This window comes from Idiotropiscis lumnitzeri, chromosome 12, assembly GCF_059441095.1.
Source record: "Idiotropiscis lumnitzeri isolate Australia: NSW breed Sydney's pygmy pipehorse chromosome 12, RoL_Ilum_1.0, whole genome shotgun sequence".
In the NCBI taxonomy this organism is placed as follows: Eukaryota; Metazoa; Chordata; class Actinopteri; order Syngnathiformes; family Syngnathidae; genus Idiotropiscis; species Idiotropiscis lumnitzeri.
This window is the reverse complement of record NC_142402.1, coordinates 16566695-16584975: the sequence shown is the minus strand read 5'-3', so window position 1 is coordinate 16584975 and position 18281 is coordinate 16566695. Positions and strand designations below refer to the sequence as shown.

The following is an 18281-nucleotide window of genomic DNA, read 5'->3' as shown; positions in this document are numbered from 1 at the left end:
TTGGTTACCATGACAACCAAACCTCATTCTGACTGCAAAACATTGCAATACAACTTATTCAGATCGGAAGACAATGATTTGAAAATGTGACGCGTTTCTCGCAACACTGCAACGCAGGGATGGGCAATGTCAATGCTGGGGGGGTGGGGGGGGGTCATAATTTTTCATTCGAGCTACTGGGAGGGGCGGGGGGGTGTCGTCTGCAGACTTTCAAACCAGATGGATGACAAAAATGTCATCTCGTTTATATAAAAAAAATAATTATAAAAAATAAGGGAAAAATATACTAAAAAAATATATATAGATATATAAGTAGACCATCCATCGACTAAAAAATGTAACCGGGTGCAGATGGTTTCATTTTGTGAGCCCACATGACAAAATAAAAATAAGTAAATTCAACCACCATTTTTTCAGTGGCGGTTGAACACAACTGTAGTAAGACGCACAAAACTTGGTCTAATATGTACGATAAGAAAACTCGATTACGAGTGCAACACAACTTTGTTAAAAAAGCAACACAGATAATTGAGAAGGTAACACAGCAATTATCATTTCTGACGACGACGTTCACACTGAAGCGCAATTGCGATTTTGGCGACATCAGATTTTTTTTCCTCTTAAAATTCTTAAACCTTACCAAAACAATTCGTTTTTTTTTTTTTTTTAATAAAACAACTTTCATCTTGAAGTATACAATTTCATGCTTAAAATATGCTATCAAAAATGTCCTCTTTAAGAAAAATCCTGACGACAAGAACCTTTTTTGTTGAGTCAGCTTGCCAAAATGTTTAAATTCAGCTTTCATGGACGGCACTAAAAACACAGACCTGAAATTTCCCTTCTGCAGGACAATGTTGTTCAAGTTTGGACAAAAGCATCAGCACTCCTCACAAACACATCACTCATAGGCAAGTCGACAGCTCGCGAACGACACGTCAACACGGCAAACATCGGCGGCGGTCGCGACGTGAAAAGATTTTGTGTCTTTTGTGTCAGCGTGCGAGCCGGCCGCCAATCTGCCGCCACTGCCGGGATGCCACTCGGACAAAAGAGGCGCCGTGGCACCAAACGGGTGCCCCCCTCGAACCCCCGCCAGGGAAATATTCACAAAACTTGAGGAGGATGTCGACTTGAGATGAAGACAAACAAAACTAGAGTGAAGCGGGAGAAGAAAGGGCTCAAGTCGGTTTTGGTTTTACATTCTCCGGAATTTTGGGGGAATTTAATTTATTACGACGCAAGTGACTTTGTACAAATTATTATTATTTTAAATATGAACAAAAACTCGCCGAATGTATGAAACTCAATATTTAACACTCTTTAATTAATTTATTATTTTTTATTTACCAATTGTTTCCTCATTTAGGCTTTCCGTTGTTAGCATCGGACCACTTTTAAAAAAAAAAAAGAGCACGACTCGCATGTATTTGTCTTTTCGGGGAAAAACATTTCAACGTCGGTGCTTTCTTTCCACTTGGTGGCGTCCTTCAGAGGAAGAGGCGAGGAAACGTCCACGCTTGAAAACCAAGAGAGACAGGCAGACCTTCCTCTTCGGATGCCAGCGGAATATCAAATGTGTTACTCGGGTGTTGCATCACACAAAAATTGGAAAAAAACAAAAAAAAAAGGTTGAGCGGTGAAGTTTGTTTCTCAGGATAAACATTTAAAAAACGGGGTGTGTGTGTGTGTGTGTGTGTCGTCACATTAACGGCTGTTTTTAGTTCACTTTCATTTAGAATATTGACCATGAAGTGTGTAATGTCAAATTAATTGTCATAAATTTATACTATTTCATAGTACGAATGATAATGAATGACACCAACTGAACCATTTTTGGTGGATTTTTTTTTTTTTTTTTATCTCATCTCATAATTGCAGATTTTTCACCATATTTTGGGATTTTGAGGAGCTCGTTTTGCCACAGAGACTAATGTTACCGCAAATTCATAGCATTTGGGAGATTTAAAAAAAACAAACGCAGAAAAAATGAGGGACAATAGAAAGGCACTATAAAATTAGCCATGACTCAACTAAAATCCCGAAAAATCTCAGAGCAAAAGTTCTCATTTTTTTTCGTAATGTGTGATAAATCGTGACTGAAGGACAACGACATGTTATTTTGGCGTCAACGTCCTTTAAAAGCTGCCTCGTCGTCCTCTAAAAAGCGTGGCGAGATAAACTTCCATCAGTATTCCGATCTTCGCCCACATCGGGATGAAATGATCACTTGGCTCAAATCTACAATTGTCCATTATCTTCTTTTTTTTTTTCTCTCTCTCTCTCGTCTTTTGGCTGGAAGCGAAGTAAGCGAGCGGACAGCGGAATTGCTTTGGAAGAGGCGGCGGCGGGGAAAAAAAAGGACGAAAAAAAAAAAAAAGCAAACGAAATCAAGCAATCCCCCCCCCCCCCCCCTGCATTGGCGGTCTGATAAAAGCTGCCAAGGTCGGATCACCTGCGGGAGATTGCGGGCGGTTCGCAAGCAGGAGAGCACTCGCACCTGACGGGCCACGTTTCAAGGATGCGCCATCAACACCTTTCAGCATCGCAGCTCAATTGTCTCCTCTTCTCTTCCTTCGCAGACTTCAACCCTCTGAGAATTCATCCGGACCGCAAGGCAGACTCGGATTGGAGGACGATGAACGAACAAACGCTTTTAAAAACGACAGGACAAGAACAGGATGGGCACCATTCTTGTTTGTTGCTTCGCAAACGGCTTTGTGAACGATTCACGACTTGATTCTTTTCTTTGGATCACGACTTGGTTCTGGTTGGCGACGTGGTTTGCAACTCAGTTCCTGACCTCATCATCCACATCTTCCAGCGCAATCAGGCTCCACCGTTTGGATTTTGGCCTGTTTTACTACCGCTTCCCCTCTTTCCACCCCTCTGAGATCTCTCCTCAAGGTTTCTTCCTTTATGTCCCGCAAAATATTTTTTTTTTTGGACGTTTCAACCAAGGGATTTTTATCAATCGTTGTGCCCTTTCAGACCTTTAAAATGCTCAGATCCGAATGGTAAAAATCAACTACAAGAACAAGCTTTGGGGCTCGGCCCTCAATGAAAAGGCAATGACAGGCGCATTTTAGCCGTCTCAAATTGGCTTCCTCATAATTGGCTCTCACGCTTGGAGGCCGCTATCGATCCCATTGACTGACTCTTAGCCCCCCCCCACTCCCCCCACTCCACCTCGACTCTACAAAGCTCTGACTTTGACACGCGACATCATCGTAGCAGACTAACTGCTGGATCAATAGGTGAGTGCAGTCTATTCGCCGCGGAGAATAGCGGTAGAATAGCAATGGGTGACCGAGAGACGTCGACATGCTACTCATTCGATGATATGAAATAACAACCACATTTGTCATTTTCCCTGACGCTGATCTTCACTTCAGCAAGTAGAAGCCACTTACCTCTTTGAACACCCTCAGCTCCGCCCCGGTGATGACAGTAACAAAAGTCGGGCAAAACGGGCTAATTTCCGTAAGGTCGACGTTCCGACAGCACGTTTACTCACATCGGCGACGCCCGCCTCCAGGATGCTGAGCTTGGCTTCCTTCTCCAGCGACGCTTTCTGTTCCACTGCAACGAGGAAGAGACCAAAACACAAAACGTCATCAATGTGCTAAGCCAGGGGTGGGCAAACTACGGCCCGGGGGCCACATGCGGCCCGTTGAACGTTTTAATCCGGCCCGCCGAACTTGAAAAAAATGTAATGAATAAACCTTGGTCATGTTTTATTTTTTAAATACTGTGGTGTGTCAAAGACGAATTTTGTTGTCATGCTTTTGTTCACTTTCGTTGAAAATTAAGAATTAAGGTTACTTCAATCTGTTGTGGAACTTTACCAAAATATTTTGTGTCTTTATAGCTTCCGTTGAAGAAAGTTACTCCCCTCAAGGGATGTTTCAATTTAATTCTGGACTAGGTTCTTGACTTGACCTCATTCTGGCATGATTCCTGCCATGATTCTCATCTAAATCAATTTTTTTACTTAGTTCTGAACTAGCTTCTGGGCTTGGTTCTTGCCTCGGTTCTTGACATGGCTCTTGACTTAATTCTTAACATTGTTCTTGCCTAGGTTGTTGACTCGGTGCCTGACTAGGTTCTTGAAGTGGTTCTTGACTTGGTTCTATACCTGACACTTCCTTCAGGTCTTGACCTGACTCTTGACTAAGTTCTTAACATTGTTTTTGACTTGTTTTTTTAATAGGTTGTTGACTTGGTTCTGGACTAGGTTCTGGAAGAGATTCAATACCTGACACTTCCCTCAGTTCTTGACCTGGCTCTTGACTAAGATTGACTAGGTCGTTGACTTGGTTCTGGACTAGGTTCTCAAAGTGGGTCTTGACTTGGTTCTAGACTAAGTTCTTGAAGTGGGTCTTGACTCGGTTCTATACCTGACACTTCCCTCAGTTCTTGACCTGGCTCTTGACTAAGTTCTTAACATTGTTCTTGACTTGTTTTTTGACTTGGTTCTTGACTAGGTTCTCAAAGTGGTTCTTGACTTGGTTCTTTACCTGACACTTGACTTAGTTTTTGACAGAGTTGTTGACTTGGTTGTTGAATTAGTTCTGGATTACTACTTCACCATGCTCACGATTGGGTTATTGACAAGTTCTTGGCTTGGTGTTGACTTTTGGCCATGCAAAGAAAATAAAGTCTCAAATCAAATTCTTCAGTTTTTCCTTCCTCCGACAATATTCCATCGTCACAGTGTGTGAGTGAAAAAAAAAAAAAACAGGCCCTTAGGAAGTGGGAGAAAAAAAAACAACTAATCTCATTTGTACACGAAGGCCGCCGTTATTTTCCCTCCAAAAGAGACAGGGGCGCTTCATTTGTCACGCAGGGCGGCCCTGTCCCGAGCTGTGCTTTATGTTAACTCAATGTAAGCCGGGAGCCGAGAGGAGAAAACGCAGCCAGAAACGGCTCATTTTTCACTCTGGACAAAAGGGAAGGGCCCAGGCCGGCAGAATGAAGCGCTGCCAGCACCACTGGCTCATTATTTCCGCCATTAAGCACCCGGGCCGCCCCCCGCGAACTCCCCGCGGCCTTGCCGCCGCATCTCACGAGTCGTATAATGAGAAGAAAACAACGGCCATCCCTCAAATGCTGAGGTGGGGAGGAGGCAAGCGGGCAACAAGGGGGGAACGGAGCGCCGTAATGTCGCCGCGGCAACAGCCTGGATGTAATCACATTAGTTGATCGCTGCAGCCGAGGTCCGAGAAAATATCAATCACAGAGAGTGAAGCCAAGACGACTCTCAACACCTCGCCGGTGTCGATGAAGTACGACTTTTATTGAATAACAACCACGACAAGAACCGAAAATGTCATACATTTTGTGTGCATCTGATTCTTATCATCAACAGAACGGTAGTCTTTTAATATTTACCTTATTATAGTGGATATAATTTGCCAATGTTGGAATAGTAAACAAAACTCAGATGGAAGAAAAAAATGAAAAATGCAATTTCATTCAATTTGAGAGAAATTCAATTAAACACATAAGATAATTATTCATTTTACTCCACCAAGTGTCCTAATACTTTTTATCCAACGTTCGTATCTCCCCACACTTTTGTACAAACTGATATTTTCCGTTATAAGTACTTGTATTATAATTAATATTCAATTTTTTTTTTATTTAATATTTTTTTTTTTTTGTACAAATTATCTCCTCGTGGCACCCACCGAGTGCAAACACATCAACATCATCACAGACACCATCGTCGGAGCCCACAGGCTTGCCAAATCCACGATAAGAGATCCGGAATCTTGGTTAGCCGCAACTAATTTACTGATTTGATATATATAAAAAAAAAAAAATCCATCTTTCAATTTTTAAAGCCGTGCACCTGCGTCCCGACTGCCCGCCAAAGCCAAGGTATTTGGGGATTTAGTTTCATTATTACCAAATGTAGGTATCATTAATTAAAAAAGAAAATAAAAAAAAAAACATATTTTATTAAAGACGAAGCCATTTAAAATTTTCTTTCTTTTTAAATGATAAACATAATAGCTGCATAAATAATAAAAAAAAACCTGACGGCATGTTCAAAATGTTTGTCTTTTGTTAGCTTTTGTCAATGGCCACCTTCATCTTTGCCTGACATCCACCACCGTGACACGCCCCCACAGCGCCCACACATGGCCCGGCATGCACACTACAACAATTTCCTCCTCTCACGTTCATATCCCCCAGCATCATCTCTGGACTTCAATTGCCACTGCTGATAAATAATATCAAAGCGCAGAGATCTCTTTATGATGCAAACACAGACACAGAAGGCGAAAAAAAAAATAAAAAAGGGGAGGTGCACTGCACAGGATATTGAACCTGAAGCAGCTGAAGAAACAAAACACGTCTTTCATCAGGCGCACATTAAAATGCAAAGACAAACGGGCGACAAAGACCAAGAGATTATCAATAAAACGCACGCACACACACACACTCAGGTTATGAGAGTCTAATAGGCAATACAAGAAGCTATTTACACTTCAAGGTGATAATGCAACACTTAGCTCCGTCTTCGTGGGAGCACAGCAGACACACACACACACACACGCACACACCCCCGCACGCACCCCCACACACATTATTTGTGTGTAGAACATTCTAATCAGTTTTCCAAATCTTCACCTCGACGTTCCTATTGAGAATTCCCGTCATTAACCACAGGTCACACAAGGATTGGTTGTCATGGTAACAGAGCGAGCACCAGATACTGGTCACAACATCTCTCACACACACTGTTTTTCAAACACACACAATTTTTGTCTCAATTTGCTCTTGCCGAACATTAGCGACCAATCCGCCATTCCCCTACATGTGTCCGGCAATTGCCTGGCGACCAATCCAGGTTGTACCTCGCATCTCTGGAAAAATACATGGCCGGATGATTCGTAAAAAGGCGTCAAATTACAGGAGGCGACCGTTCCAAAAAAAGAGGAAAGTGCAGGAGGGGTTTGATTAATTCTGCCGAAAAGGAGGAAGTTGAAAGGCGCGGACGGCGGCTTTGAACGCGGTGAGTGCTCAACGCCACTCGCGGCCTTTGAAGATCTTTCGCATGCTCGCGGTTGCTTCTGTAAAGCTGACAACATCGCAATTAGAATATATATTAAAAAAAAAAAAAAAGAAACCAAAAATTCATAAATACAAATTCAATGTTCATCAAAGTAATGCCGTAATCTTAGCGAATAATTGAAAGTAAAGAATGAAAAAGTTTTTGCATGGTGATGAATTCCTTGCGGCTGCTTCTGACGTGCGTCAGTTGCCCACCGGGGGGCAGTATAACAGGCATGGAAGACGACTTTCACAACTACTTTAAGTGACTCGGCTGTAGTTATAGTTGGTCTTCGCAGACGATAAAGAATGTGTGTATTTGTTAGCCTGTCTATGGCGTTTTGCATTGCGATGAATTTAAAAAAAAGTTTGGAATACGTGAAAATATAATTTTTCTTATTTTAATGTGTTTTATTTTATAAATTAACGGAAGAATTTACCTCACTTTGCCAAACCAAACTCATCTCTCAAGTGTGTATCTCAATTAAAAAAAAAAAAAAAAACCCGGCGGCTGTTCTGCAGCTCCATTGCGAGTGAGTGGGGGCGTGGTCTTCTCCGTGATAATCAAGCGGCACCCTGGAGAGCGGCCAATCAGCCCAACCCCGCCGCCACATCTCATCAGGCGAGCGCGGCGAGAAACGAGCCGTCGCGCTCATCAGGATGGACGGCGGCAAATGTCAACATTTACTTGGTGACGTCACCGGAAGCCACACCTCCGCCAGCTCGTGACTAATTCATTAGCCGCCGCTAATCACGGCGGCGGCTTCATTAGCAGCCAGGATATTAGCAACTTCCACTTCCACGACTCTCCGTGGAAAGAAATGTAAATGATTCAGAGCGCACGGCAGACCGCTTCCTGCTGGGATTATGTCGCCGACGGGTTTTCAATTACGGGCGAGGGGGGATGTTTGAAATGAGATTATGAATAATAAATAAAGCCGAGAGGCACCTTGACATCGTACTGTCGCTGTGGAGCCAAAAGGCGATCATTACGGGACACGCGACAACACACTTTACCAAAACTTGATTCAGCCCAAAAAAAAAAAAAACGAGCAGGTGACATTTCTGTAGCGATTACGAGAAAATGCAGTCGACTGAAATGCTGTCAAATTCATTAAAATGAAAAATTTTGAATTTGAGACAGAGAAAAAGCAGAAACTCATCATTTATTTTATTTATGTTAGAACTTGCCTTCCAAAATTAAATCTGGTTTTCATTGAGTATTTTGTCAAATTATTAATAAATGCGACTTATGTATTTTTTTTTTCTACCTCAATATGAATTTTCGGGCTGCTTTAACTTGTAGTCGGAAAAAAATACGGTACACAAAAAGGACTTGGAAGCAAAGTGAGCGAGATGAAATGTTGTGGGACGGAACTCACATTTGGCCAATCCACTCTGATGAAACCAAAAGTTGCTTTGTTAACAAAAATGTGTCACATTGATGCCATTTTTTGGGGGTGGTTGAAGGCAGCCAGCAGTAATCGTGTGCCAACAGCAGCCAAGGTTACACTCTAATTGGCTGACACCCACGTCACTCACCGAGCCTTTAGAAGCCACATGCATTCTAAAGTCGCAGATACGACATTACAGAATAGGAAGACGGCAACGCCATGTGGACAAAAAAAGGTTGAATTTGCACCTCAGCTGCTTTCGCCGCTTGCTCTCCTGACCCTGACCTCCGGCCTACCCCGGAGGGCCCATTCTCACTTTTGAGCATTCCCCAATAAAAAGGTTGCACCGCCTGCAACTAACAATGGCGGCGACACATGACACGGCTGTCAACGCCGCTTCTTAATGAATGATAATATATGAACTTTAACCCCGGGGTGATTTACCTGCAACTCGTGCCACGTCTGCCGTGGTGACATTTTGTCGGTTGGGGCTCACTTTGAACGTCACGGCCGGGCCAACCACCCTAAAAACAGAAAAAGACAGAAATAAAATTGCAATCATGTCAGCAAGATTTTTCGACAAGGGGAAATTTGTAGATTGCAAGTTGGATTATTGTGACCTTTCTCGTTTCATCACAATGAATGACGAGTGAAGCTGCTCCACCTAGTGGCGATGTTTTAAATCGCACTGTCAACCCAAAAAGTGCCATTCATGAGTCAAATTTGTTTACTAAAACTTTTTTTTTGTGACATGTTTTAAAATTTTAAAGCTTATTGAACAAAAAAAAAATTTTTGCTAGCAACAAAAGTTGGCTTTTTGGGGCCTTCGTGGGGGGGGGGGGTGTTGCGCGCAAAGAGATGGTTTGTGCCCCGCGGCCATTTTGCAGTTTTCCCAGCGGGCGCCAAATAAATCAGAAGGCGGCGAAAGCGTGCGTGTGGTCGGCAACCTCATCCGATGAAGCTTTTCTTCTTCTCGCGATTCAAACGGCCCCCGTCGCCGCAAGACGGATAACCGCGTCCATCGCGCCCGCCCGCAACGCTTTTGAGACGACGACGGCACTTTCTAATCCTTTTCTTCTTCTTTTCACTTTCCTTCCGTTTCAAACTTTTTATTAGTTGTACTTCTTTCTTAAACGCTTTTATTACACATTTCTTCTTTTGAATTGTTTTCACTTTTGATTAACTTTTCTTTTTTGATACTTTTTAACATTATTTTTTGGGACTTTGCTTCTTTTCAACACTTGTTTTTCTTTCTTTCTCAACGTATTTAGTTGTTGACGCTTCCTCTTTTTTGCCATTTTCCTTCTGACTTTTTCTCTTTCACACCTCTTTTTAACGCATTTCTTTTTTGACACTTTTCCGTGACACAAGAGATTGGAGAAAGCTAGATATTGTTTAAACGCTTCAAGTATGCAGCTAATTAGTCATCAGAACAAACTGAAATTGGAATGCTTTCCACTGCGGATGTCAGCCGTGCAAGTAAATCATCTTGCAAACCAGCGCGTATGAAAGCATCAAAATATGAAAGCAAAAAAAAAAAAGGACAATTATTTGCGCCGGCCTGGCGGCAACGCGCCACAAACATTCATCACGCGCGCGACGATGTCGTCCATCTCCACGCCGAGGCCAACGTCATGACGGGAAATCGCTCGCCTCCGCTTGATGGATGACGACACCTTCTGCATTCTAAACAAATATATACATACTTCTTTTTTTTTTTTTTTCCATTGCAAGTATGTAGCTGTGTTTGGAATCACGGCAGAAAACTCCCGCCATACGGTAGTGATTAAGGAGAAATTCGATTCAGCATTTCATTCCATTACTTTAATCGTTTCAGTCCATGCATATATATATATATATATATATATATATATATATAAAATAAATAAATCACTGTTTTGGGATATTCAACCAGACTTTTTAGACAGGCAACTATTTAATTTGAAAATCGGTTCGTTCTCTAAACTGCTTATTCATCCATCCATAATCGGACACTTGATAAAGATTAAGTAGTATTTGATGAATTGTTTAAGCACTACAGTCAACTATACTTAAAAAAAATAAATAAATCACTCCATCAGGGTATTCCGTGCATTTTTCATGCAAACAACTTCGACGTACACTTCCTAAAAATCCCTATTTAGAAATGAGGGAGTTTTCGATTCATCGTTTCTAGACTTCAGATTCCGACTATACAAAACTCAATATATCTGGATTTTTTTTTCAACTTTATAGTACACTCCATAAAAATCCCTAAACAGGAATTATATTCTAGCATTATAGAAAACAAAAGAGTGTTTCATTTTATCGTAATGAAATTTCAACGGCGACTGGGTTCAATATAATCCGATGATTGGCATGTGTGTAACTTGACTTTTGCCGAGCTGATTTGGAGGAAAAATAGAAATGCATTTAGGTTGTAAAATCGCCAGATTAAAAATAACTTAACATAGCCCGCACCACAAGATAATCACTCGTTTGCCTCGCTCAGATGACTTTGGATTTATTTGGTCGTTGAAAAAGAGAGAAAACATTCATACGTACGACAACTCGGCAAAGTCGGTGATTTGGATTCGGGCCATGCGGGCTAGGATCTCCATCATGTGCAGACCTTGGTCCGTCTGAAGACCGCTGAGGAAAAAAAAAAAAAGTCATCATGTCATAAAATGACATTTTTAAGTTAGCTACACCTCTGAGAACTTTTTACGACAATCCAATTCCCTTTGGAATGAAATTGCCCAACAAGACTTGCGTGCACTCACTCGGTGTCCGTGATGACATATCCGAAGACGTCGTCCGCTTCCTTGACGTCCAGCTGGAGTTCATCTGGCATCTTCTGACGCGTTTCCTGGTATTTGACGGCGACTGCCGGCGGCGGGGGCGGGGCCACCTCCTTCACCCAACCCGCCACCTCCGACACTTCCTCCACCGATTGCACGGCGTCCTTCTTTTGCACCGACACGCCCGCCTCGCTGGTACGGCTGCGGACGTTCTCCAGGCCTGACCGACGGCGAGGAGGTTGAGCAGGAGGCCAAACCGTGGAAGAGGAAGAGGCTCTTTGGTCCAAATATTCCAGAAGTTTGCTGAAAACGTTTTCGCCGCCAGCCTGGAAGCGAAATGTCAGAAAACACACTCCCATGTGATTACGTTCATTTAGCCAGCTAGCACAATAGTAGCGTGCCCCTATTAGCGTTACTTAAAGACCATTGGAGCATCCCGCTATTTTACATGCGATGTTGATTTTAGCGAAGCGCACCTTTCTAACACATAAAATTAGCTTTGGCCAGCTAGCACAACCACAGTGCACCTTTGATTTACTTACACTATTAGCAATAATTTCAGCCAGCTAGCAGGTTTGCTATGGATAATGAACACAACTCAAAGACTTTGTACCGTTAGCTTTAGCCAGCTAGCACAACCGCAGTGCACTTTTGATTTACTCACACTATTAGCAATAATTTCAGCCAGCTAGCACGTTTGCTATGGATAATGAACACAACTCAAAGACTTTGTACCGTTAGCTTTAGCCAGCTAGCACAACCGCAGTGCACCTTTGATTTACTCACACTATTAGCAATAATTTCAGCCAGCTAGCACGTTTGATATCGATAATGAACACAACATATAGACTTTTTACCGTTAGCTTTAGCCAGCTAGCACAACAGTGTGCCTTCACTTCAACTTTTAGAGTTAATTTTAGCCAGCTAGCACATTAGCTTTAGTGAGCTGGTACGATTTCAGAGTGCCTCCATTTTTTACACGCAGTTGGTTTTAGCCACCCAGCATGGCCACAGAACATCTCGATTTTAAGTCGATTAATCGAGTGTGTTGTTTAATGTACCGAACATCAAACTAGATGAATAAGAGAGAATGTTTGACAGGCTCACCTTGTCCTTCACTTTGTCATCGTTAGCCAGCGATTGGACTTCTGTGGGAAAAATTGTCCCTTATTCCTCATGTGATCAATATGATATTATCATAGCGTTTGGCATTCGTGCGTCATTTGTGATTGACAGCCGTCATGTTTGAGTGGCAGTACCATGAGGTGGGTCAGGAGAGGTCATCTTCACCGTCTGCACTTTGTCCACAACCTCCTCATCTCCGGCAGCCTCCTGCTTTCCGTCGCCCAGCTCGTCTCCCAAGTCTCTCGGCCCGGGTCGGACCTGATCCCGGTCTGCGCTCCGGTCCTTGTCCACCACTTGCAAAGCGTCCACAATGAGGTTGGACAGCTGGTCCACGTCGTGCGGCGTCAGGTTGTTGACGTCCAGGTGCTGCCTCCCGATGTTCTTCAAAACGTTCTGGATGAACTTCTCTACAGAAATGAAGCAAAAATGCTCATTTCATTTCAAATTGACAGTGGTGCCTTGAGATGCAAATTCAATTCAGACCGTGGTCACACTTGCAACTCAAATCATCTTCACCGACTGAAATTAATCGAAATGGTATGGCGATTGTTCCAGTTTGCCCAAAAACTACCAAACAAAATCGTGATGTGTATTTTATTGAGGAAAATTATTACCGTCCACGAACGTGAGAGGCTCCTTGGCAGATGCTCCAGAAATTTGGGGTTTGGATTTGAAGTTCCTGGTGGCAGAAGCTTCCATCCCGTGGCTGTAGTTGTGTCTGAGGCGGGCCGAGGTGTCGGGCGGCGTGGAGAGAAGCTGCCTCAGGATGTTCAGGATACCTTGGAGCTGATCCGCTGATGGCTTCTGCTCTGTTCTCACTTTGAAGACCGAAGATATTTTAGAACGTGTCGGGTCCAACTTGGGTGACTGGACTCGACCATTCTGGGGAAAAAAAAAAGTTTTTTTGTGGGTCTAATCGTGATGTCTCACACACTCTCTCACTCTCACTCTCACTCTCTTACTCTCACTCTCTCTTTCTCTCCCTCTTCTCTCTCTCCCTCTCTCTCTCTCTCGCTCTCTCTTGCGCTCTCTCTCTCTCTCTCTCTCTCTCTCTTGCACTCTCTCTCTCTCTCTCTCTCTTACTCACTCTCACTCTCTCTTTCTCTCCCTCTTCTCTCTCTCCCTCTCGCTCTCTCTCTCTCTCTCTCACTCTCTCTCTCTCTCTCTCTCTCTTGCACTCTCTCTCTCTCTCTCTCTCTCACACTCTCTCTCTCACTCACAACATTCCACGAAAATAAAGTGAACAAACCTTGCTCAGGCTTTCAGCACTGCCCGCTTTTGGGAGGAGTCCGAGACGCTGAAGGTACGTCTGCAGGTTCCTGCTAAGCTCCGCCTCCACCGGCTTCAGCCTCCGATCCACCGGGTCCACAGCCTCGGCCGCCGGCCTGCCATTGACCTCCGTTTACCCATCATGCCCCACTTCCGCATCGTTGATCTCGTCTTACCTGCCGTCTGTGTTGGTGGCGGTGCTCAGCGGCGCCCGGTTCGGAATCTTCCTGACTTTGGAAAGCTCTTTGGCCAGAACATGCTGCGTGGTGTCGTCCTGCCATGTCAAACCTGCACATGCCGATATCATGGGTGAACCGGACATTCTTCAGAATTCACAACGCAACAACAAAGCAAACAGCAAAATTATCACAACATACTTCGACACGTTTTCCGCAATTACCTCGACGAATATATTTTGAAGCAATTTCCTTTCTGTGACATTTGAGCTCATCTGTAGTTCCTTCGTGTTCTAACAAGCCATCACCAATTCCTACTCATCTGTCGGCAGTTCCGCACCGCCTGTAGCACCTCGTTCACACCACGGTCGCCATCAAAAGCGCCATAAAGTCGTTGGCAGCAGGCTAACACAGGTGAGGCTAATAAAGCCACTCAGAGAACGAACAACAACACATTTGACAATTTAGCTCCTCACGTGCTGGCGTGGCATCCTAACAGCTCGTTTGTGTTGTTTCTTCCACCTTGTCACGCTGGAATGATTAATTGATCACTGTTGTTTCTTTTTGATGTCGCACTTTTCCAACAAACTTCTTTAAGATGTCACTCAAAGCAAAGTGGCCTCATAAGCACATCGCACATGGGGGCGTTTGTCTGCTTTCTGTCTCCCTCTAGTGGACGCTAGTGCGCCTTACAACTCTTGGCATGAACGTGGATGATTTATTTGGGATAGAAACAAGAGTTCGTTTTTTTTTTTTTTACCATTTTTGTAGTTTGGCAGCCAAAGCCTCCATACGCTCGCGTCTTTAGTATAGATGCGAATCTCTTGCAACAAACATTGCACGACCACCTGCAGCATTTCATCAGCAAGACGACATGCGTGTTGCGCATGCGCATACCTGAAGCGGCCATTTTGTCCAGCAGCAGTCGAAAATGTTGAACGACGGGCAGAGTGACGTTGTAGGAGTAAATGTCGCCCATCGGAATGGAGTGACACCTCCCAAACATCCCGTCTGCAAGCCCACACGGACAAAAGTATTTGAACGCCTTCCAGCCACACCACAAGTCAAAATGCTAAAATGATTACATTACAAATAAATAAAGGACAATCTCACCGTTGACGCATAGCTCGAATGGCGTACACAGTTCTCGCTCAAATAGGCAACCTGGAAAAAATACAACACGAGGTTAATTCGATTTTTTTTCTTAAATTGGCCAAAAAACTCGTTGCCCATTGTTCTCTCTGAGTTAATACTCAAAAACAAAGGATTGTAAAATAGATGAATGCTCTGCCTGTAATTCACATCCCCTTGTTGTATTTAGGGACCAAAAAAAAACAACAATATTATATTCATTAACTTTTTTAAATTTATTAATTGGATATCTGAATTTTATTATAATTTTAATTTGATTAAAATTGGCCTAAAAAAAATCCTTATAGTAAAAATAAATAAAAATCCAAATGCGTGATGAGCTTAGGCGGCTGCTAAACCACACACACACACACACACGCCTGTCGAACAGAGCAAAACGGACGGATGCTGTAACCATGGCAACAGCTCATCATCTGTGAGACCATCAAAGGAGGGCCACACAGCCACCCGCGCGCATACTTGTGCGTGTCCTTACCGTGTTTTTGCCTGACACCTGTTGTTGAGGCGTGAAAAGAATTGGTGGACTTTGCAGCTATGAAATGCCTTCCTGTTGCACGAGAAAAGCAAGGAAGAGGAAGAGGAAGAGGAAGAGGAAGTCTCTGTGAAATCTTCTGGAGTGGCCATGACTCTCTGGTCATGTGGCCGAGAGTCACACATGTGTAAAATGAGGATGAAGTGTTCAAATTAAGGTTTCAAGCAGTGGTTCGGCTTTCAAATTTGGGTTTTACGACAGAGTTAGGCCGTCAAGACACACTTTGGGTGTCGTGGTGAAGTTTGAAGTTTTAGTTTTGGGATTCAAGCCTGACTTGTGATCTTCAATGAGCCAGGCTGTTGTTGTCTCATTTCAGGTCAAGCTGTTTGTCTATAAAGTGTCAATGCCAATTGTGTGTGCGCTTAAAAAGGTGAAAGCGTCGCCATGGCAACTGACGCCTCACGACCTTCAAGTTAGCAATTTGGTGAGTGCGACACGTTTTTTAAAATTTTTTTTTTTAACCAGGACCATAAAAAAAGCAAAATATCACTTTGGGCGTACAACTCAATCGTTAACGGCTGTCCTCATAACCGATTCCAGTGGCGACAAATTAACGCGTGCGCCTGCTGAAGAAAAAACGCATTTAAGAAAAGTGGACAGGCATCATCATCACCAGGCGTCCAGCAGCTGCCACACTTTGCTTACTTATGCTTATTATGTAACCTGACTACCAAGAAGGCCAGGAGGAGAAGGCCTACAAACACACACACACACCCCAACACACACATGCGCTCAGTCACATACAAAAACACACACAGGCACATAAACACAATCACAAACACACTCCCACACTAATTAAAACACGTACAAACACTTTTTTTTTTTTTTAGAAATTAAATAAATATTAATATTTAAAATATTAAATATGTTTTATATTATATAACATTTATTTAAAAAATAAATTTATTTATATTTTTTAAAATATTAAAATATAAATGAAGATCAGTCTATGGGGACCAAAATCAGTTACAAATGTATTTCTTAATGTTATGAAAGTTCCGTAATTGAAATATAGTTGTGTTTGGATGGTGTAATTGCCACCATCTTGCCAGCTCCCAGGCTAATTGATGTTTTTTTAAACATGTTGCATAAACATAGTATTTTTCAATTCGATTCGGAAGTTAAATGTATACATCGATTAATCCAAACATGTACATATTTGTTTCAGTCTACAATGAGTAATTTGTGATTCAGACATGTTTGATAAACAGTACGCATCTTACTAGCTTCCAGGCTAACTGACACTTTTTTTTTTTATTTATTTATTTTTACAAACGTCATAAATAAAACTTTTAAATGATTTGGGACTCATTTCTTTTCTTATTTACATGCCCAACGTGATGGTAGTTCAGAAATAGATGCGAGTGACGCACGATGGCCTGTGTGTTAGTTGAATGAAATAAAAGCTAATTCAAGACTCATTTGAATCAACATCGTGCACATGTCTTCTAATTAAAACAATTTCCTTTTTTTCTTTACGTGGACTTATGCAGAAAAAAACTCGTCCGTGTCGGTGTCATTTTTATGTGTGATAATTGATCAAGTGAACGAAGCAACACCGAGCACAAAATGGACCCCGGCGGAAGCACACGAACCAGCAGCGCAAGTAGTTCCGAAGGAGCTGATGGAGGAGAAGCGACTCACCGACGCGCCTGGCAGCCGAGGCGGGGGAGGAGGAGGTCCGCAGGAGGAGGATGACGAGGAGGAGGCAAAGGGAGGAGGAGGAGGAGGAGGAGGAAGACAGCGGCATGTCTCTCCTGCTTTGGCTCCAGGTGCGCGTTAAAAAGCCATCTTTCTTCTGCTCGGTCCTGTGACCCCCTCGGGGCGGCACCTGCGCGGCCTGACGAGGAGGAGACGAGTCGGTGGCGTAGACCGACGGATGGACGGACGGAGGGAGGCAGAGAGGCAGCGAGGGAGGTGGGCGGTGAAGCTGCAAGTTTGGGCGTTGATTGCGCTTCCTCCTCCGGATGCTGCTGCTGCTGTCGCTGCCAGCAAGCAAGCGGATGAGTTCACGCGCCAAACATCCGCCGCTCGCCTTCAAAGTAAAAGTACAGGAAGCAAAAAGAAAGCAGAAAAGGGGGAGATTGTGGCAAAGACAGAAAGAACGTGGTTGGATGCAAGACAGGACGAACTTGGTTGCGAGGAAGGATTGACAGTGAAAACCACAGGACTGGTCGCCAGCCAATCTCAGAGCACAGAGGCAGGTCAATACTAGGGATCGGGTAGCGATACAAGTGACTGGTCGCCAGACAATATGTGAGCATTTATAGTCAAATAGTGGAATGGTGGCGACTCGCCAGTCATATCAATCAGTCAAGAAGACCTTTGAAGTTTTTGGTTTTTATTCCTTTCCAAGTTGACGGAGCCGGGTCACGTGACCTTTGACCTAAGGCACAACAAGGAGGACACTCAGGCGTGACCCCTTCAAAATAAGACGAGCAGTCCGTCTTATTTGAAATGCGTTTCCAAGCAGGACACAATTCAGAATACCAGACTTGCGGTTCGACTCATTTTGTTTTCGATGCTTAAAGTCATTTAAAAAAAATAAGCACGAAGAGAAGAAAGTGACTTAAGACTTTGCATGTAAAACGTGAAAATATTGAAACAATATGAAAATCTCACTCGCTAACATAATATTGCTGCTGCATCAAAAAAAAAAAAACAATTTGTATAAAATACAAAGTTGCCACTAGGTGGTGCTGTTACATGATACGCGATTGTGATATTTGTGTTTCTTTTTCCGGTTGCGGGATTTGTTCATATGGATGAAGGTATGATATGATAGCTC

General features: G+C 43.2%; 1 protein-coding gene across 2 annotated transcripts in view; it reads right to left on the bottom strand.

The window, feature by feature from the left end:
- The window catches only part of slco5a1b (solute carrier organic anion transporter family member 5A1b), a 39523-nt gene extending 22004 nt beyond the window's left edge, over nucleotides 1–17519 (bottom strand). The window contains exons 1-12 of one of the 2 annotated variants that reach the window (XM_088311691.1): nucleotides 17138–17519; nucleotides 14923–14973; nucleotides 14707–14820; nucleotides 13810–13921; nucleotides 13614–13749; nucleotides 12979–13246; nucleotides 12499–12771; nucleotides 12347–12387; nucleotides 11222–11565; nucleotides 11004–11090; nucleotides 8904–8983; nucleotides 3518–3582 (exon numbers count right to left, since the gene is read on the bottom strand). In XM_088311691.1, coding sequence (XP_088167817.1) covers nucleotides 3518–3582; nucleotides 8904–8983; nucleotides 11004–11090; nucleotides 11222–11565; nucleotides 12347–12387; nucleotides 12499–12771; nucleotides 12979–13246; nucleotides 13614–13749; nucleotides 13810–13921; nucleotides 14707–14820; nucleotides 14923–14973; nucleotides 17138–17243 — 1677 coding nt within the window. In that variant the 5' untranslated portion in view covers nucleotides 17244–17519. The remainder of the gene's footprint in view (nucleotides 1–3517; nucleotides 3583–8903; nucleotides 8984–11003; nucleotides 11091–11221; nucleotides 11566–12346; nucleotides 12388–12498; nucleotides 12772–12978; nucleotides 13247–13613; nucleotides 13750–13809; nucleotides 13922–14706; nucleotides 14821–14922; nucleotides 14974–17137) is intronic. The other variant, XM_088311690.1, reaches the window with a different exon arrangement.
- Nucleotides 17520–18281: the final 762 nt, after the last annotated feature.